This window comes from Poromitra crassiceps (assembly GCF_964638095.1).
Source record: "Poromitra crassiceps genome assembly, chromosome: 2".
Classification (NCBI taxonomy): Eukaryota; Metazoa; Chordata; class Actinopteri; order Beryciformes; family Melamphaidae; genus Poromitra; species Poromitra crassiceps.
In genome coordinates this window covers 15,620,954-15,643,220 of record NC_139624.1, presented here as the reverse complement: position 1 = coordinate 15,643,220, position 22,267 = coordinate 15,620,954, and the positions used below count along the sequence as shown (strand labels likewise).

The following is a 22,267-nucleotide window of genomic DNA, read 5'->3' as shown; positions in this document are numbered from 1 at the left end:
CACACACACACACACACACACACGATTTGTTGTAGTTTAACTGTAGTCAAACTACAGATTAGCTACAGTTTAAAGGCCCATTATGTAACGTTTCTGTGTAACAGTGGCACCAAGTGTTTAAAATGAGCACTGCAGTCACATTTTAAAAGCTACCAGAGACAGTATATCTCCCCCTGCACCCTCCTAACCTGACTCACGAGAGTCCAGCTGGCTTGCAAGGTTAGCATCCCTCCAACCCAGATTGGAAGCCCATGCGGGTTGCCAGGTTGAGGACTCGACGCTCCTTCTAGTCAGATTTGAAAAAATCAATCTGAAATGTTTTGTCATTTTGTGTGTGATTTTATCCGCTCCACATAACTCAAAGATCCTCCTCACTTTTAGTACACCCCACCACCCAGCCTATAGATGGCGCTGTAGTTGGAGGGGAGATAGAGGTTGCTGCTCTGGCTAATACAGTTCCTCAATAACTAAGCCACAGCGACAGACTAACATTAGTGTTAAAACCATGGGTGAAACAGACTAAGGAATGCCATCCCTATCAATATCCAAGCACACAGTCTATCACTTTGAGAGCACGATTTATGGATTTCACGTTCAGATTTTCTAAGGCTTTCCCTCAAACCCCGCCCTCGCCCTCAAACAGCCTCTGCTCACGTTTAAATGTGCTCTGCTTGCGCTCAAATGTAATTGTTGCTTGGACAGATTTCCTGCCCTCACAGTCAAACTGTTTTTGCACAAAAAAATCTGAGCGCAGAGAAGAAAGAGCTACTCTTCACTACAACTGTTACAGTAACACTTTACTATAGAACGAATCACAATGTTGTTTACAATAACGTGCGGGTAGACGACCCCTGCGTCATGTACATACAATTTAATGGGGCGGAGCAAATGGGGTGGGCAACAGCTGACATAAAGAGAAAATGGTTTAGTCTAAAACGCATGTTTGATGCGTTCATATATCTCATTTAACAACATTTTCACTAATGTTAGTTTGGAGACCTATGCGTTGGGCCACAGAATACAAACAATTACAGCTTGAGTTCACCCAAAACTAGCAGTTAGTCCGATCGGTGGTGAGATGTCACTGTGGGTAGATTTGGTTGATCAACACAGTAGGCTACATGAAATAAGCACAACCAAACGTCCTATAGGTCAGACCATCCGGTTTAACTAGGCTATATATCTTTAACGTTACAGTTATGGCTGAAAATGACAAGAGAAATAAACAATTCACAAGTTTGTGATATCTCCACAATTTAAATCAATCAGCAGGTGTCTACCCGGAAGTTATTGTTAACACGATGTCACGGTAGACAAAAACTACCATGCCTGGAGAGAGGTGAGAAGGGGCCGGTTTCCATCAGAGGCCTACACATAGATGGTCATTTTGCATCATTTGATCGACTGAAGAGGAAGTTTCAGTTGCCCAGCACGCACTGGCTCACTAGCCTGGGTAAACCCAGCCTCCACGTGACTTCTATCTGATAGCACATAGATAGAGGTCACGTGGAGGCTGGGTTTACCCAGGCTACTGGCTCACATACCTGCAAATCAGACATGATGTTCGATCCAAGATTCATACCTTTTAAACGCTCCCAAATGAACATGCTTTTTTCGATGTTTTGCTGAGCCCTCCTCACTCCAGGCATCTTATCTCTAGGTTTGTATGTCTGTTTGACAACCGCAACACAGCCTCTACTGAGAGGATTAGAACTATGTCACGGTGATTTGGTCTATAAGGTTAATTAATGTAGGGTTAGTTGATAAGCATTAACTAACTAACTAACTTAGTTAATGTTTATTAACTCTAACCCTAACCATTAACTAACCCTAAAATGTATAAATGAATACCTTAGTTAACTAAATCATTAACTGTTAATTAAGGGTTAGTTAATGCTGCTTCTTAAGCATTAACAAACCCTTATTAGTGACCCTTATTGTTACCACTGTTACTCCTACTAATATTGTTACTACTATTAATAATAACAACAACAATAATAGAGGTTAGGTCAGATGAAACTTTATTGATCCTGTCAGGCAATAGAAACAGGATACAGCAAAGAGAAACAGAAAATAAATAAGAGCAGGGACGCGGGAATGATTTTTAAGTAGGGGGTGCTGCAAGGAAGGGACTTTTGCTGGCAATTTTCCAGTGTAACAGGGGTGTGTTCAACCTAATGGGAACCGAAATGGTGTGCAACGTTTTCGTATAGGTTCCAGGTTGAACGTCCTGTTTCCTCGTATATTTCAACACACCACCGTTCCGTTCAAATAAACGTTTTACTACGTGTTGTCGGGGGTAACGTTATGTACTGTATGCAGCCACGGCGTTAACGTCCATCCTCTCTGCTCTCATTTGATCACTCACTTGAAGCATGTGGCACTAACTGGCATAGCCTTTCAGTTACAGCTCCCTGCAAGTGGGGGTGCTGAAGCCCCCTAAGCACCCCCAGTTCCCGCATCCCTGAATAAGAGTACATTTTGAATGAGTTGTTACTGTGGCAACCTGGGGAACATTTGTTCCATTGGTTTCTAGTTGTGACTCAGATTTCACTGGTGTGTCACGGTGTTCAGTAGTAGAAACAGTAAAAACAGCGGGTTCATGGTACAAACTGCTTTACAAACAAGACTCTGTGCAGCAGAGCACCCCCTGCAGGCTGGCTGGGTTCAGGTCTCCACCTGTTCTCCTCCTAAACCAAATCAAAGCCAATGCTCATGAAAAGCCGAGTCAAATCTGACTCGTATAGATCCGTCGGTTCCGAAACTGTTTTTCAAACTTCTACCTTTTCACGTCACAGAAGAATTTGTCAAAACGCCACTGAGTCATTAAAATACTAGCTAGCTAAAATGTAAGTCACACCGATTTCAATGGTCACATAATTTCCTGCTCAGTTGCTGAGAAAGTTTTTTTTCTTCGCGTTAGCAAAGCTAATCAAGTGTGACTACCAAACTTGCTACAGTACTGTAGCTACTCCATAGCGTTAGCAAAGCTAATCAAGTGTGACTACCAAACTTGCTACAGTACTGTAGCTACTCCATAGCGTTAGCAAGCTAATCAAGTGTGACTACCAAACTTGCTACAGTACTGTAGCTACTCCATAGCGTTAGCAAGCTAATCAAGTGTGACTACCAAACTTGCTACAGTACTGTAGCTACTCCATAGCGTTAGCAAAGCTAATCAAGTGTGACTACCAAACTTGCTACAGTACTGTAGCTACTCCATAGTAATCTAGCTATTCTCACACAATGTGAAATCTGTTTCCTGCACAGTTGCTCACGCGGATCTCCACGTATACGAACTAGTGGGCATGGATTTCTGATGGCTCTGACTTGCATTATAGGAAATAAGCAAGCCATTTTGTAACTTTCTCCTTCCCTGCTCAACACTAGCATACAGTATTGATAAATGTTCAAGATGCAACCATCCACAAGGCCTCTGACCACCAACGGTGTGTAGCTCCTCAGATTGTAATGATTGAGGCCTAACTGTATATCCACAGAATGCTCAAACAGCTGCTCAAATGTAGATTTGCATTGTTAAGGTGCGTACAGACGTGTTTTCCTAAATTTGCGCGGCAAGATGTATAGAAAGTCAATGTATACACGCGCGAGCAGATGCCGTTTTGCCCTGGGCGATGTGAATGAAGTGAAATTACGACGCAAAAATGTGCCTCAGCCGCTTCACCCGAGTTGAAATTTTTCAACTTGAGTGAATAATTCACGCAGTAAAATTCATGGGAGTAATGCCATTGTCTGCCCCCGGTGTGAACACCCAGTTATAAAGAGGCTCTCAATAGCTTCTTTAGCTTATAGAGAAGAGGAGATGTGAACCCAGACAGTGTCCAGTTGTGGGGTAAAAATATTCATCAGCTCCAAAATAGAAATATATAAGATAGACAACAATAGATAAGAATTATAACAATATAGAGAAGAAAATTATAAATATATAATCTCAAAATAAGAACTGTGCTGAATAACCAACAGACAGATAGACAGACAGACAGACAGACAGACAGGTGAGAACACCTCAGGGTTTTCAACAGGACAGGGAAGCAGTGGTACATTCTGGGAAACAGTGCAACTTGTTGGGCAACTGATAGTCGTCAACACTGCTGATGTTACTGCCTCAGCAGTTGTGAGCCACAGATTGACTAAGAGATTGCTCTAACAAATCACAGCAACTCAGAGCGTCAGAGGAGACAGCGAACCTCCTGTACACAGAGCCGAACAGACATATGGCCATGTTAGATCTGTGCGTAGGGGTGGGGGGGGGGGGGGGGTATCGATAGACCATAGTATCGCGATATTTTGTCTAACGATATTGTATCGATATTTGGACGCCAAGTATCGATATATATATATTTTTTTGCAGGCCATGCCATGGCAGGCCACCGGGCATCTGCCCGAAGTGCCCGATGTTGCAGTCCGCGCCTGCAGTGGCGTATTGAGTCCAGAGAAGCTTAATAATGTAGCCTACATGTGGGGCAAAAACAAAACAAAACAAAAAAACACTGCATGTTTTACTTCCGGTGAGGTCAAGGAAAAGGTAGGAAAAGGAGTTAGACAATATATTGCAATATTCAATATATCGCAATATCGCAATATCGCAATACTATATTGTATCGTGACTCAAGTATCGTTTTAGTATCGTATCGTGGGCATCTGGTGATTCCCACCCCTAACAGACAGCCATGTTGGATATGGCCCACACAGACAGCCATGTTGGATCTGTGAGGCCCAGACAGGAAGCTGCAGCTTCACATACTCAATTTCAAATAGAAGTACTCAATCTAATGTGCAACACACACACATCAAACTAAATACAATTCTGAATTCAAATCAATCTTTTCTCACACACACACACACACACACACACACACACACACACACACACACACACACACACACACACACACACACACACACACACAAAATCGTCTTTTGTTTGTCAGATCTGATCCAGAAAGTGTGAAAATGTGTCCTGAAACAACCTGTCTCACTGCACTGTAGCAGCCTGTCTCACTGCACACTGTATCAAAATTCAAAACAATCACATTTCTTTAAAAACTAGCGATGCACGATATAATTTATATCGATCCGATAAAATATCGGCTGATATGGACCATTTTATGTCATTATTTCCGATAATGAAATTTTAGCCGATAAATAGAACTGATAATACGTAAGCCAACTTAGCTTTGTTTTGCCTTGGTAGTGCAGCTTGTTTCCAGTGTGTCTGTTGTTCAGTTTCACAAAGCGGGAATCCCCGACGAGGTCATATATTTTTTGCTTTCGATGGAGCAAAAATGGTTGAATCTGGACATACAGTAGGCTATTATGCAACACTGCTGCATGCACACTGTGCAGATTTTTATCTGAATATCTGAATATAGCCGTTGTGGGAGCGGCATATTTCGACGTTGTGGGGAAGTAGATGAATTACGTCACTACGATTTCCATTCGAGATATATAATTAGACCCTGACTAGATGTAGTGGTTTGAGGTGCAGCAGACGGTCGTTATACGTGAAAATGTTTGCTGGGAACATACCCACATTCAAAGCACTTCATACTCCCAGAGCTGGCGTAAACAATATAAAACCCCTCATGCTTTAGCCGAAATGAAACCTCCAGCACTTGTCTTTAACTCCAAAACCCGCTAACTGCTAACGTTAAGCTAACTAGGGCTAAGGTTTAACGCGTGGTCTTGACAGCTCAGGTTTACAGTCTACTGTGCTTTTGCTCATTGTTTTATCTGCAGACTAAGCAGCCACAGTTTATTTCTCGTATTGAGTGATACACTTTACTGCAAAAAATAAGTGAACATTTGAAGAGTCAGAACTCAGGAGTGTTGTGTTTTGTGTTCACAATAGTGATGTCAGTTAGATTTTGTTAGGTTAGAGCTAAGGAATATTAAATCATCCATCTTTGCTCAGTCTGTCTGCGCCACTGCCTTCCTTACCCTCAGGTGTGCATAGCCTACAGGTTAAGAACTTGTTTTTAAAATACAAAAATGTGAAATTATTATCGGCTATCGATATTTATCGGTTATCGTATCGGCTGAAAAAATATATATTGTGCATCCCTATTCAAAACAATCCGACTCAAAGTGACGGACAGGAGGGGCTGGGGGAGCAGTCAGGTCTATATCTACAGTAACCAGAGGGTGAGGGGTCAGGGCCGTATCTATGGTAACCAGAGGGGGAGGAGTCAGGTCTGTATCTGTCTATGGTAACCAGAGGGACTTGACGTGTTAGATCCATTGACTGTATAAAAGAAGGCCGCTGTGTCTCCACTTCCTACCACCGTGCCAAAGTGAAGCCAAAACGTCTCTTCTGCAAGCGGCTATCTTGCTTGAGTGAGGTAATTTGGAGGCGGAGTCTGTGCAGTAATCAGGCTCCGTGGGAGACGCCCCCTCAGCCGGCCCGCCATCTGACGGAGGTTTGTGAGTGGGTGTCACAGCTGTCAACCAGCCCTTTTCATATCGTCGAATAATTAATCCAGATGTTTTGGCTTCACGACGGCCATCTTTGATACAGTCGATGGTTAGATCCCATCAGCCCAGAGGATGCTGACGGTTACTGTGGCAACATGAGACCACAGCTGTTATTGGCTGTCTGTTCACACAGTGCATCACAACTGCAACAGCTCTGGATTGGTCCACTGAAGCCCCGCCCACTTCCTCTCTGCAGATGAGATCTAAAGCCAACACTACCTGAGAGTGTGTATGTGTGTGTGTGATGAGTGAGTGAGTGTGTGTGTGTGTGTGTGTGTGTGTGTGATGAGTGAGTGTGTGTGTGTGTGTGTGTGCGCGTGCGTGTGTTTACATACATAGGTTTGGTTGGGTACTACACACACGCACACACACACCCACACCCACACACATTAACCTGAACATAAAGCTATTCACCTCCTCTGTGTGTGTGTGTGTGTGTGTGTGTAGTAGGGGGTTCTGGAATGACTCAATCATTAATTCCAGCTGTGTGTTTGGACCAGCCATGTCAGGTGTCCGCCTCGCCGGCCTGTGGTTGGCTCTTGTCCTCGGCGTGTTTGAACATCAAGATGGAGTTGTAGATTTTGAGGGCGGGGCCTAGTTTGATTGACATGATCTTGATGATGTCCCGTTGGGTGAGCAGCAGGAAAGCCCGCCCATCGATTTGCTAGCAGACAGGCAGACAGACAGAGAGACAAAGAGTCAGATAGATGGACAGAGACAGTAACAAATCAGATCACAGCATGAATTAAAATTAGGGGCGTCACGATTCTTCAAATCCATGATTTGATTTGATTTGATTTTCAATTACAACTTTTGTTTGGCTATGCCATTGTTAGAGTATGGAGTCTTGGTTTGTAATGATCAAGATTCAAATATTATATTCAGGGCTTTACCCCCAAAAGAAAGACCCTAGCAGGCTACCTGCTAGTTAACAAGCAGGTAGCCTGCTAGCTTGTTAACTAGCAGCTATGCTGTGTCATCATTGAAATGTTGTTTGTCTTTGGACATGAGTTGGCGGTGTGGAGAGAAGCGAGCTTGTGACCATAGGGTGGTGGTTCAATCCCCTGGTGGGTCCGGCAGGATAAATCTGGGTGGGGAAAGTGAAAAGGCAGCACTTGCCCCTCCCTCATTAGCACCACTGTGGTGCCCTTGAGCAAGGCCCTTAACCTCAACCACTCCAGTGGAGCTGTTTTATGAATATGTATGACTGTTGTCATTAAGTCTCATTCAGTTGATATTGATAATGGCACTTTCACTGTTACGAAAGGGACATAACGACTCATAATAATGTCATAAACATGTCATCATGTCATGTTATCAAACAAACATTTTGGTTGTATATGTTCACATGACATTAAACTTTCTTATACCATGGTCTGAGTGAATACTTGATTCTGATTGGCCGCAGGGTGTCCTGATAATGGACACTTACTAAGAAGTTCCAGTGAAACTGTCTGACATGACAGTCTAAACATCTTGTCAGAATCAGAATCACTTTTATTGCCACAGTATGCAAGTTACATACGAGGAATTTGTCTTAGTGTCTGTATGCAGCGTAGCGGTTACATCAATATACAGGGATAAGAAGTAGGAAGATAACTAACGGCAATCGCAAGGTTGCAAGTGCAACCAAATCGAATCAAATCGAGTCAATATGTACAATATGTACATGCGTGGTGAAGTGTTCTGTGGATGATAAATATGAATTTACGTTGGATTTACATGAGATTTACAGACTGAGTTAAATAGACGTTAAATAGGCAGTGGATTTACATGAATTTACAGTCAGAGTTGTTGCACCACAGTGGTGCTAATGAGTGTTGAGCGTCTGTTGTATGAGACTCAACAGTATTTTCACTATTCAACTCGGCGCACAGTAAGTTACACATGGCCTATCTCATTTGTTAGTGAACATTTGTTATATTGATTTGGGGACAATGACACGGGTGGATGAATTGTATTTTCCTGTTTGTCAAACATAACCAATGTTATGGACTTTGAAAACTTGCTAGCGCAACGTTCAGGCTCATAGCTGAGCCAAAGGGTTCTATGAGGTGGACGTACTAGATCATCTCCCGTTGCCAAGTCATGTCTAAGGTTCTTCCTATTGACAGTGAAGAAGGTTTCATTGCATGAGAAGCTGAGGATGTCATGATGGTTCCAGGTCTTACGCCTGGGCCACAGCGCTTCCCTCTGACTGGGCACCCTCGCTGACCTGCTGTGGCTTGCTCACCTGTAGTGTCCATCAGTGGTGTAGTTGAGTGAAGTCGGACTTGATTCCGAGTCCTGGACTCATTTTCAGGACTTGTAATTTGACTTGGACTCGAGCACTGATGACTCGACTTGGAATTGGTGATTCAGACTTGAACACTGGGGACTCGAGACTCGACTTGGACTTGAGATATAGTGACTCGACTACAATACTGCTGTCCACACAGCTGCTGTGACCGTGTGGCCTGGGTGTTAGCTGCTCACGCTCTGCTCAGGTAGCCGTGTGACTCAGGCTCAGCTAGCCGTGTGACTCAGGCTAAGCTAGCGGTGTGACTCTCAGGCTCAGCTAGCCATGTGACTCAGGCTCAGCTAGCTGTGTGGCTCAGGCTCAGCTAGCCGTGTGGCTCGGGCTCAGCTAGCTGTGTGGCTCAGGCTCAGCTAGCCATGTGGCTCGGGCTCAGCTAGCCGCGTGGCTCGGGCATTAGCTGCTCACGCTCTGCTCAGCTAGCCATGTGGCTCGGGTGTTAGCTGCTCACGCTCTGCTCAGCTAGCCATGTGGCTCGGGCTCAGCCGTGTGACTCAGGCTCAGGTAGCCGTGTGGCTCGGGTGTTAGCTGCTCACGCTCTGCTCAGTTAGCCGTGTGGCTCGGGCATCAGCTGCTCACGCACTGCTAGCCGTGTGGCTCAGGCGTTAGCTGCTCACGCTCTGCTAAGCTAGCCGCATCGCTCGCGGCTAGCAAAGGGCTTCCCGAGGAGCAGACTTTTTCTCTCTGAAAACAATTGAAAACCACCGCCATGTTAAAGCTGAGCAAGGAGATCGATTTTATTTCACCAGAGCCGAAGGCAGCAACACAAAAGACTGATGGAAATAACACTACAGAAGAGAAGGTAAGCCCCACTAAACTGGTATGCAGCATTGACACTCAGTAGATACAGTAAACACGATTCTGCTGTTTTCACGTCACTGTCTGGTACCAGGTCCACAGCGCTGGAACCTCAACAAAGCAGGGACCAAAACTAGCACGACTCAACCCAGACTCAACCCGGGCTGTCCACATTTTTGATCGGTGGAATGAGACAAAAAAGCGAGACGAGCTGGGCGGGGCCGCGCTGATACCAGCGGCGGAAATGGGCCATAAGAGGGTCAGTGCCTGACAAGGTAATGGACTCTGGCAGAGTCCATTACCTCCTGATAATAGACTCTAAGCGATTATCCCTGACTTCATCACTGCTCGTCCTCTCTCTCACCTCCTCTCTGAACTGCTTGGCCTGATCCTCACAGCCTGGAAGAGACTCTACAAACTCTGAGACCTGAGAGAGAGAGAGAGAGAGAGAGAGAGAGAGAGAGAGAGAGAGAGAGAGAGAGAGAGAGAGAGAGACACAGAGAGACAGAGAGAGAGAGAGAGAGAGAGAGAGAGAGAGAGAGTTGCACCATTCTTTTTAGCTTACTTAGAGCCAGATTGTTCTTCTGCCACCAGTGTGTGTGTGGTCCAGATCATCACATAATGTTCATGTTACAGAGTCTCATCAATCATTGTCACCTAGGAAACCAGCGCCTAGCAACCAGAGAGAGACATGACTACAATAGGTGGGTTTCCATCCACCCGTTTATACAGTATGCACCTTTTACATTTGGACATACAAAACTGAGTGGAAACACTGAAAATTAGAAGAAAAAAAATGTAATAAAAGTATTGAAAGACGTTGAAAGACTGTGAACATAAGTACTGTAGCTTATCCAACACATTTACTATTCTGATGGTACAAGCTTCAGGCAGCTAATGGAAAATGCTATGGCTAACAACTAGACTTAACACAAATCAAGTAATATAATCTAATAACATAACATAGTCTTGAAATTAATAGTTTTTCATAGAGCTTGGTCGATCCAGGTGTCGGGTGTCTGTCTCTCAGCCTGTCTCACTGACCTGCTGTACGCTCCTGTCTGTCTCTCAGCCTGTCTCACTGACCTGCTGTATGCTCCTGTCTGTCTCACTGACCTGCTGTATGCTCCTGTCTGTCTGTCTCTCAGTCTGTCTCACTGACCTGCTGTATGCTCCTGTCTGTCTCACTGACCTGCTGTATGCTCCTGTCTGTCTGTCTCTCAGTCTGTCTCACTGACCTGCTGTACGCTCCTGTCTGTCTGTCTCTCAGTCTGTCTCACTGACCTGCTGTACGCTCCTGTCTGTCTGTCTCTCAACCTGTCTCACTGACCTGCTGTATGCTCCTGTCTGTCTCACTGACCTGCTGTACGCGCCTGTCTGTCTCTCAGTCTGTCTCACTGACCTGCTGTACGCTCCTGTCTGTCTGTCTCTCAGTCTGTCTCACTGACCTGCTGTACGCTCCTGTCTCTCAGTCTGTCTCACTGACCTGCTGTACGCTCCTGTCTCTCAGTCTGTCTCACTGACCTGCTGTATGCTCCTGTCTGTCTGTCTGTCTCTCAGTCTGTCTCACTGACCTGCTGTACGCTCTTGTCTGTCTGTCTCTCAGTCTGTCTCACTGACCTGCTGTACGCTCCTGTCTGTCTGTCTGTCTCTCAGTCTGTCTCACTGACCTGCTGTACGCTCCTGTCTGTCTCTCATTCTGTCTCACTGACCTGCTGTATGCTCCTGTCTGTCTCTCAGTCTGTCTCACTGACCTGCTGTACGCTCCTGTCTGTCTCTCAGTCTGTCTCACTGACCTGCTGTACGCTCTTGTCTGTCTGTCTCTCAGTCTGTCTCACTGACCTGCTGTACGCTCCTGTCTGTCTGTCTCAGCCTGTCTCACTGACCTGCTGTACGCTCCTGTCTGTCTCTCAGTCTGTCTCACTGACCTGCTGTACGCTCCTGTCTGTCTGTCTCTCAGCCTGTCTCACTGACCTGCTGTACGCTCCTGTCTGTCTCTCAGTCTGTCTCACTGACCTGCTGTACGCTCCTGTCTGTCTGTCTCTCAGTCTGTCTCACTGACCTGCTGTACACTCCTGTCTGTCTGTCTGTCTCTCAGTCTGTCTCACTGACCTGCTGTACGCTCCTGTCTGTCTGTCTCTCAGTCTGTCTCACTGACCTGCTGTAAGCTCCTGTCTGTCTCTCAGTCTGTCTCACTGACCTGCTGTACGCTCCTGTCTGTCTGTCTCTCAGCCTGTCTCACTGACCTGCTGTACGCTCCTGTCTGTCTCTCAGTCTGTCTCACTGACCTGCTGTACGCTCCTGTCTGTCTGTCTCTCAGTCTGTCTCACTGACCTGCTGTACGCTCCTGTCTGTCTGTCTCTCAGTCTGTCTCACTGACCTGCTGTACGCTCCTGTCTGTCTGTCTCTCAGTCTGTCTCACTGACCTGCTGTACGCTCCTGTCTGTCTGTCTCTCAGTCTGTCTCACTGACCTGCTGTACGCTCCTGTCTGTCTGTCTCTCAGTCTGTCTCACTGACCTGCTGTACGCTCCTGTCTGTCTGTCTCTCAGTCTGTCTCACTGACCTGCTGTACGCTCCTGTCTGTCTGTCTCTCAGTCTGTCTCACTGACCTGCTGTACGCTCCTGTCTCTCAGTCTGTCTCACTGACCTGCTGTACGCTCCTGTCTGTCTGTCTCTCAGTCTGTCTCACTGACCTGCTGTACGCTCCTGTCTGTCTCACTGACCTGCTGTACGCTCCTGTCTGTCTGTCTCTCAGTCTGTCTCACTGACCTGCTGTACGCTCCTGTCTGTCTGTCTCTCAGTCTGTCTCACTGACCTGCTGTACGCTCCTGTCTGTCTCTCAGTCTGTCTCACTGACCTGCTGTACGCTCCTGTCTGTCTCTTAGTCTGTCTCACTGACCTGCTGTACGCTCCTGTCTGTCTCTCAGTCTGTCTCACTGACCTGCTGTACGCTCCTGTCTGTCTCTCAGCCTGTCTCACTGACCTGCTGTACGCTCCTGTCTGTCTGTCTCTCAGTCTGTCTCACTGACCTGCTGTACGCTCCTGTCTGTGTGTCTCTCAGTCTGTCTCACTGACCTGCTGTACGCTCCAGTCTGTCTGTCTCTCAGTCTGTCTCACTGACCTGCTGTACGCTCCAGTCTGTCTGTCTCTCAGTCTGTCTCACTGACCTGCTATACGCTCCTGTCTGTCTCTCAGTCTGTCTCACTGACCTGCTGTACGCTCCTGTCTGTCTCTCAGTCTGTCTCACTGACCTGCTGTACGCTCCTGTCTGTCTCTCAGTCTGTCTCACTGACCTGCTGTACGCTCCTGTCTGTCTGTCTCTCAGTCTGTCTCACTGACCTGCTGTACGCTCCTGTCTGTCTCTCAGTCTGTCTCACTGACCTGCTGTACGCTCCTGTCTGTCTCTCAGCCTGTCTCACTGACCTGCTGTACGCTCCTGTCTGTCTCTCAGTCTGTCTCACTGACCTGCTGTACGCTCCTGTCTGTCTGTCTCTCAGTCTGTCTCACTGACCTGCTGTACGCTCCTGTCTGTCTGTCTCTCAGTCTGTCTCACTGACCTGCTGTACGCTCCTGTCTGTCTGTCTCTCAGTCTGTCTCACTGACATGCTGTACACTCCTGTGTCTCTCAGTCTGTCTCACTGACCTGCTGTACGCTCCTGTCTGTCTCTCAGTCTGTCTCACTGACCTGCTGTACGCTCCTGTCTGTCTCTCAGTCTGTCTCACTGACCTGCTGTACGCTCCTGTCTGTCTGTCTCTCAGTCTGTCTCACTGACCTGCTGTACGCTCCTGTCTGTCTGTCTCTCAGTCTGTCTCACTGACCTGCTGTACGCTCCTGTCTCTCAGTCTGTCTCACTGACCTGCTGTACGCTCCTGTCTGTCTGTCTCTCAGTCTGTGTCACTGACCTGCTGTACACTCCTGTCTGTCTGTCTCTCAGTCTGTCTCACTGACCTGCTGTATGCTCCTGTCTCTCTGTCTGTCTCTCAGTCTGTCTCACTGACCTGCTGTACGCTCCTGTCTGTCTCTCAGTCTGTCTCACTGACCTGCTGTACGCTCCTGTCTGTCTGTCTCTCAGTCTGTCTCACTGACCTGCTGTACACTCCTGTCTGTCTGTCTCTCAGTCTGTCTCACTGACCTGCTGTACGCTCCTGTCTCTCTGTCTGTCTCTCAGTCTGTCTCACTGACCTGCTGTATGCTCCTGTCTCTCAGTCTGTCTCACTGACCTGCTGTACGCTCCAGTCTGTCTCTCAGTCTGTCTCACTGACCTGCTGTACACTCCTGTCTGTCTGTCTCTCAGTCTGTCTCACTGACCTGCTGTACGCTCCTGTCTCTCTGTCTGTCTCTCAGTCTGTCTCACTGACCTGCTGTATGCTCCTGTCTCTCAGTCTGTCTCACTGACCTGCTGTACGCTCCAGTCTGTCTCTCAGTCTGTCTCACTGACCTGCTGTACGCTCCTGTCTCTCTGTCTGTCTCTCAGTCTGTCTCACTGACCTGCTGTACGCTCCTGTCTGTCTGTCTCTCAGTCTGTGTCACTGACCTGCTGTACACTCCTGTCTGTCTGTCTCTCAGTCTGTCTCACTGACCTGCTGTATGCTCCTGTCTCTCTGTCTGTCTCTCAGTCTGTCTCACTGACCTGCTGTACGCTCCTGTCTGTCTCTCAGTCTGTCTCACTGACCTGCTGTACGCTCCTGTCTGTCTGTCTCTCAGTCTGTCTCACTGACCTGCTGTACACTCCTGTCTGTCTGTCTCTCAGTCTGTCTCACTGACCTGCTGTACGCTCCTGTCTCTCTGTCTGTCTCTCAGTCTGTCTCACTGACCTGCTGTATGCTCCTGTCTCTCAGTCTGTCTCACTGACCTGCTGTACGCTCCAGTCTGTCTCTCAGTCTGTCTCACTGACCTGCTGTACACTCCTGTCTGTCTGTCTCTCAGTCTGTCTCACTGACCTGCTGTACGCTCCTGTCTCTCTGTCTGTCTCTCAGTCTGTCTCACTGACCTGCTGTATGCTCCTGTCTCTCAGTCTGTCTCACTGACCTGCTGTACGCTCCTGTCTGTCTGTCTCTCAGTCTGTCTTACTGACCTGCTGTACGCTCCTGTCTCTCAGTCTGTCTCACTGACCTGCTGTATGCTCCTGTCTGTCTGTCTCTCAGTCTGTGTCACTGACCTGCTGTACACTCCTGTCTGTCTGTCTCTCAGTCTGTCTCACTGACCTGCTGTACGCTCCAGTCTGTCTCTCAGTCTGTCTCACTGACCTGCTGTACGCTCCTGTCTCTCAGTCTGTCTCACTGACCTGCTGTACGCTCCTGTCTGTCTGTCTCTCAGTCTGTCTCACTGACCTGCTGTGCGCTCCTGTCTGTCTCTCAGTCTGTCTCACTGACCTGCTGTACGCTCCTGTCTCTTAGTCTGTCTCACTGACCTGCTGTACGCTCCTGTCTGTCTCTCAGTCTGTCTCACTGACCTGCTGTACGCTCCTGTCTCTCAGTCTGTCTCACTGACCTGCTGTACGCTCCTGTCTCTCAGTCTGTCTCACTGACCTGCTGTACGCTCCTGTCTGTCTCTCAGTCTGTCTCACTGACCTGCTGTACGCTCCTGTCTCTCAGTCTGTCTCACTGACCTGCTGTACGCTCCTGTCTGTCTGTCTCTCAGTCTGTCTCACTGACCTGCTGTACGCTCCTGTCTGTCTCTTAGTCTGTCTCACTGACCTGCTGTACGCTCCTGTCTGTCTGTCTCTCAGTCTGTCTCACTGACCTGCTGTACGCTCCTGTCTGTCTCTCAGTCTGTCTCACTGACCTGCTGTACGCTCCTGTCTCTCAGTCTGTCTCACTGACCTGCTGTACGCTCCTGTCTCTCAGTCTGTCTCACTGACCTGCTGTACGCTCCTGTCTGTCTCTCAGTCTGTCTCACTGACCTGCTGTACGCTCCTGTCTCTCAGTCTGTCTCACTGACCTGCTGTACGCTCCTGTCTGTCTCTCAGTCTGTCTCACTGACCTGCTGTACGCTCCTGTCTCTCTGTCTCTCAGTCTGTCTCACTGACCTGCTGTACGCTCCTGTCTGTCTCTCAGTCTGTCTCACTGACCTGCTGTACGCTCCTGTCTGTCTCTCAGTCTGTCTCACTGACCTGCTGTACGCTCCAGCTCTGCACGGTGTTGGCGTGCAGCCCTGTGACGCCCGGCAGCAGCTTGGCATGTTGCTCCCAGCAGAGTGACAGGTCCGCCGAGAGGAAGACAGACTGGTGCAGCGCCGCCCGCAGGCCGGGGTCTGCTACTGCAGGAGGGGTGAGACGTTTTCAGAGGGCAGGGGGTGAGACAGGTCAGAGAGCTGGGGAATGACTGCACTATAAAATGAGCCTGAAAAGACTGGCTTCTCTAACAACAATGCTACAGCTACTGTATGTTCCCGTGTGGAAGCTCTGCTTTTGAAAGCATTCAGTGCAAAACATCTCGCTTCAGATGTAGCACCTACCTCCAAGCCAGAAGGCATCTGGATTTGCACTGAATCATTATGTATCATGACCTATAGCACGTCATGCTGAATATGATGGGTCCTGTGCTTGAATGCATGTTTTGTGTTTGATGGTTATTGTTTGTATATTGTGTGCTGCTGCGTTGTCTTTGTCTGAGAGTGAACCAAGACAAATTAAACTGATTGAAACTGAAACACAGCATTTGTTTTCCTCTCTCGTAGATCAGAGGCCTGCGCGGGTCTGATTTTCAAGACCCGGTTCCGCCCGGCCCCGCGACGTGCAGTACCGACCCCGCTCCGCGAACCCGCACATATGATCAATCAGTACCGCAACCCACCCCGCCCCGCAGACATGAGACCCGCCCCCCGACCCGGAACCGCATATATATAATAACCGTTAATCTGCAGTGCAAACATTTTGTAGTGAACCTAACGAAACTGCCACCCTTTCACACGAGAGGCGAACAGCAGTCTTTCTGGCCGAGACTCGTCAGCTGATGTACGTTAATTAGCTTTTAGCAGCTACTAACCAGCTGGATAGCTCTGCTATCAGACACACAGACAGTTACAGCAAGCAAAGTGACTTACCAGCTATTTCCAATATGTCCGGTATAATCCATACTGCCTTTATGATTGCTGTTGGAGGAACGTAAATCCACGTTGGGATGAGACCTCTCCACTTTCACGCTATCCATCCATGACATGTTGTTGCCTGTTGCTATGAAAACAGCCAGTGTGTATGTTTGACTGGAAGCTAACGTTAGCCTACTATATTATCTGTCCGACTCGTATTGTCTCCAATCAATCACCTTGACCGCAGCTGATTTTGAATGTTTTGTGCAGTCCATATAGCGTCACACATTGCACAGTATGCGCATACTTGAAACGATGCCGGTTATGTAAACAAACTGCGAAAACGTGCGTCAGAAACTTTTCTCCTGTTCGAGTCAGACCAGCTGCCAGACACACCCCCCCCCTGCCAGACACACCCCCCCCTGCCAGACACACCCCCTGCCTCCATCTGAGTGCAACAGAAAAACATACATGGCTCATACGTTGTCGTTGTTCCACCCGCCGCCCGTCCGCATTTATTAATTTTTACCCGCCGCCCGACCCACCAATTTACAGAAGTGTATTTTTTACCCGCCCCCCGCGTTTTTTTGCGGGTACCCGGCGGGGCCCCGCGGAACCCCGACCCGGTGCAGGACTCTGTCGTAGATATGGTGGTATTGTTATACGGCTTGCATATTCTTTCCTATTTTGTGGCTGTCATTATTACAGAGGGGGTTGAAGTGATGTCACGGGCTAGTATATTTACTATTAAATGTTAATAGTACATATTAACATTTCTCTCTCTCTCTCTGTTAACGTGTCCACACAGCAGAGGAACCGGTCAGCGTCTTGTGTAGGGATGGGTACCGAACTCGGTACTTTTACAGGCACCGACCGAAAGTGGGCGGTACTACCGAGTATCAGTTCACATGACATGAAACGGTACCTCATTTCGGTACTTTTTTTTTTCTATTATAATTTAAAAATGTCGGTACTTGAACGCATCTCAGTGATACAAAGACAGCGAGCGAGTTAGAAATTCCGACGCAAACTTGAAGGCAACACACACGAGGGTGGGTTACGTCATCACGTCACTGCCAAAACAAGCTGAAGAGAAGAAGATGGCCTCTCGCTTGCGGTCCAAAGTGTGGCACTGGCTACACTTCACAAAGATAGACTCAGACAACGCTCGCTGTAACATTTGCGATGCGAAGTGCAAAGCTGGCCAGGGGAACACCTCTAACTTGAGGAAACACTTGGTCAAGCATAAAATCTTTTTAAATGCGGAAGACTGTAAAGTGTTCGATAGCCTGAGGGTGGACGCTGCAGCCCCACCAGCAGCAAAGCACCTACAGCCAGCAGCTCCTCTGCTTCGTTAGCTGAAACGGACAGCGACGACGACGAAACTTCAAGTGTCGCAAGTGAGGCGTCGACTTCTTCAACATCAGGTAACGTCATTTAATTAGCCAGTGACTGCCTTCATTGTAAAAGGCATGTTGCCCTTCGCAACGGTGGAGTCTCCATGGTTCAGGTAAATTATTTATTTATGTATAAATGGGTGATAATGTGTGTGTGTGTGTGTGTGATATTCATAGAGTAAGCTAAGTTACTAACAATAGTTATTTTTATTGTCTATATATAGGGAGATGACAGGGACCCTGAACCCAAAATACTCCCCTCCCTCCAGAGACCTTCTCACAAACACACTTATTCCAGCTTGGTGTCGTGTTGAGAAGAAGAATGTGAAGGAGGAACTCAGGGCAGTTGACCATATTGCAGTGACCGCTGATGGATGGAGCAGACCATTACCTTGCACAAGTAAACTCTTGGTTTGGGAGGGAAGAGGGAGGGAGGGAGGGAGGGAGGGGTTTTATTTTGTTGGGTGCTGCTGCTAAACAAAAAAAAATCTAAATAAAGAACAATGTTGAAATTGAGAAGTTTGGACTTATTTGTTTTAGAAACTGTACATTTTTGTTGTAGCAAATTTTTTTTTTTTTTTTTTTTTTTTTTTACTCAAAAAAGTATCGAAAAAGGTACCGTTTTTGGTACCGTACCGAATTCCAGGTACCGGTACCGTACCGGTATCGATTCAAATGTGAACGGTACCCAACCCTAGTCTTGTGCACACTTCCCGTTTTCTGTTCTTTTTGTAACCTTATCTGTCAGTTATGTTGTGTTAAGCATCTCGACACTGAACACTATCCACTCCACCGGCTTGAGCTGTCCGGAGGAGGCCGATGCACACCTGGGTCCGAACGCACCAGTTTCCCCAGGTGAGCTAATACCCTGGTTGAGTTGCTCCTAAATGACAGCCTGGTTTATTGTTTTCTTTCTCATGTTATGGATCATAATGCCAGTCAACCCCCTAGACACGATCAAATATGAGCCAGAGTTGGATATTGAGCATATGACTCGGCTGATGTTGTAACACAACATTTACTATTCTGATGCTACGAGCTCCAGGCAGCTACGACTAACAACTAGACTTATGTAATGTAATCGGATTATGGAGTTGTATTAAATGTGGCGATCCCATGATGACCCGGAAACAGGACGTGGGAACCAAAGTACACCAATGAGTCTGTCGGGTCCCCAACTCTCTCCAATATATTGAATTTGGATGGACTGCAGTACCAATTTTAACCACTTAGTGGCATTGTTATATACAGTATGTGCTTTAATAATAAGTAATATGAATAATAATAATAAAGTAAATAACATCATTATATAAAAAGGATGCTCTCAAATACATGGTGCAGCAAACAGACCAATCACCTCACATCACAGCAAGGAGACCAATCACCTCACAGCAAAAGGAGCAGCTGGGATGTGACCAGACAGATTTATATTTCTATTATAAAGTGAAATGTTCTGTTAGGATCTCAACAGTGTCACACACACACACACACACGTGCGCACACACACACGCACGCACGCGCATGTGCGCACACACACACGCACCCGCATGTGCAAAGCACAACCAACAGCTCAGTCGCCATGGTGAGGTATTTCCATTGAAACAGCCATTTCATCTGCCTTCTGTTTCCATGGAAACACATTGGAAAGAGAAACAGCGGGAAAGGGTGAATGCACACACACACACACACACACACACACACACACACACACACAGGCATGCACACACAGTACCTGGGACAAAGGCTCTGAGGTTTAGCTCCTCCTCTTCCTGTTTGATGCGGAGGAATTTGGTTGGCTGGGACAGTCTGTGGGGGCAGAGCAAGAGAGAGAGAGAGAGAGAGAAAGAGAGAGAGAGAGAGGGAGGGAGCGAGGCAGGGAGAGAGGGAAAGAGAGAGACAGAGAGAGAGAGAGAGATATTGAAGTATGTAAATCAGAGATTCCTTACTGACACCGATGGCCGCTACAGTAACTGCAGTCTGGTCTCGCACTCTATCAGCGTGAGCAGCATCCAGAGGCCAGGACAGTGAGGCATGGATCTGCTGTTGGTTGCTTTGTAACATTAGCTTCGTAACGTTAGCTGACTTGACCAATTTACCAGCCAGTCCAGCACAACAGTGTAACAGCCCAAGATACATGTATACCCCTTGTATTATTTAGGCTAGGCCAGATGATACCCCCATACTCAAGATACACAAAATAATCAAGGATACACTCTTCAATTTGGATGTGATTTGACATGCTGATGACCGGAGTAGGGATGGGCATTTTGAATCCATTTCCATAATCGAAATTCGGGAAAATTAACGATCAATTATCGATAATATTAATAATAATATATAAAAAAATATATATATACAGTATATATATTTATATTTTTTATTTTTTTACAAAATGCCTATGTGCGAAGCGCTATGAAGCGCTTTTCAATCCGCCTGGTAATGGTGCTCGGTGAGGGAAGCTCATAAGCTGGCTCAATCACATTGATCAGGTGTTGAAAACCGTTGCCCTCAACGATATGTATGGGCAGCATATCCGTCTCGATGAGGTTGCAGACGGCCTGGGTGATCTTTTCTGCATCCCGGCCGAGGACGAGGCGCCTTCCTCGTTAACCAGGCTCGGATGTACGCTGTTCAAGTGGTGAATCATTGGCGTCTTAGCCGTGTTGTACTTATAAACGGCATCACAGTTCTTGCAATGAACAATGTCGTCTTTGAACTCAAAATGGTCCCACACAAAACTTCGCTTCGCTCGCTTCGTTTCCTCATCTGGCTGAGTGCTGACAATGTGCTGTTGATGTTCTCACCAGCAAGCCCAGTGAGCCCAGGCCCATAGCCCCACCCAGAGGTGTTCTGTTCAGTTTTCTCTGCCTCATAGTCCCATTGCGCCCTCACCTGGTTGCGACCACGTAGTGAAATCCAATTTGATAGTTTCAGCACATTTAGGCCTATTTGATTTGATTTAAAAAAAAAAAAAAAAAAAAAAAATCGATAAAAATTCCACATGATCGAATCAATTCCTTAACGATCAATTATCGATTCTCGATTATTGATGAACATCCTTAGACCGGAGTGTTCCCCACTCGTAGCTTTGTCCTCATGAGGGAGCTGGTTCAAATCCTGAGCTTTTGTTGGGCTAAACCTAATGTTGTTTTACTCACCTAAACCCAACTCAAAGTTGCTTTTGATATAGTCTGGCCTAGCCCAAAATATACCCCAGAGTATAAACCAGCCTGGGCTATTTCAAAGTGTCGCTCAACACATGGTCACGGACAATCAATAAAGTGTCGCTCATGTTGCTGCATTTATCCTTCAGTGAACACTCTCCTTCGGTGAGGAGGGGCTGCACTGAAGCGCTGTGTGTGTGTCAGACTGTGTGAGTACCGGATGTGCTCGGCTCAGGGGCCACGACTACAGATGAAGTTCAACTCTTTTAACACATTTATTTTCAAAAAGTAAGGCTCATGTTGATGAGAAATTGTCCTGCACACTTGAATCATGATCATTGAATGTTTGTATGATTCATATTTTTTACGTATTAATGTTCCCAAATGTCTGATTACATCAGTAGCTTGTTAGCTAATCTATAGCTATCAGACATTTTGCCCAGGTTAATCCCACGTGCCTGACGTACTGCCAATCACAATGCGTGCCAGAGGCGATCTGGTAGAGGAGCAGATCTTACACCCTCACCTGCAGCACCTGCACCAATTTCTAGGCAAAATCCGTTGGGATTCAACTGGAATCAATACATGAACATGGCTTCCCATGGTCAGGAAAAGAATCAACACATGAACATGGCTTCCCATGGTCAGGAAAAGAATCAACACATGAACATGGCTTCCCATGGTCAGGAAAAGAATCAACACATGAACATGGCTTCCCATGGTCAGAATCAACACATGAACATGGCTTCCCATGGTCAGGAAAAGAATCAACACATGAACATGGCTTCCCATGGTCAGAATCAACACATGAACATGGCTTCCCATGGTCAGGAAAAGTCATCAGACTGGTTGCAAGTCGCTTTTGAGAAATAAAGTCGCAGGTGGCGGATTGTTTATGCATATACGTGTATTAGGATGGCATACAAGCTGATCTGCGCATCTCTATTACACGGAGTTTCCGTGGAAACTCCACGTTCTTCCGTTCTGTCTCTCTCCATACCGGTCTGTCTGCCTGTCTTGTCTGTCAGTGAGTCTGTCTGTCTCTCTGTCCATACCTGTCTGTCAGTCTTCTCCTCCTCCCCAGTG

The 22,267-nt window shown here is 47.0% G+C and overlaps 1 protein-coding gene across 2 annotated transcripts in view; it reads right to left on the bottom strand.

The window, feature by feature from the left end:
• Positions 1-2,014: 2,014 nt before the first annotated feature.
• Positions 2,015-22,267, bottom strand: part of l3mbtl4 (L3MBTL histone methyl-lysine binding protein 4) — a 52,055-nt gene continuing 31,802 nt past the window's right edge. For both annotated transcript variants that reach the window (XM_083652077.1, XM_083652078.1), the window contains 5 exons: positions 22,237-22,267; positions 19,750-19,823; positions 15,704-15,849; positions 9,954-10,016; positions 2,015-7,159 (listed from right to left, as the gene is read on the bottom strand). The exon at positions 22,237-22,267 is cut by the window's right edge and continues 47 nt beyond it. In XM_083652077.1, the coding sequence (XP_083508203.1) occupies positions 7,001-7,159; positions 9,954-10,016; positions 15,704-15,849; positions 19,750-19,823; positions 22,237-22,267 (473 nt within the window). In that variant the 3' untranslated portion in view covers positions 2,015-7,000. The remainder of the gene's footprint in view (positions 7,160-9,953; positions 10,017-15,703; positions 15,850-19,749; positions 19,824-22,236) is intronic.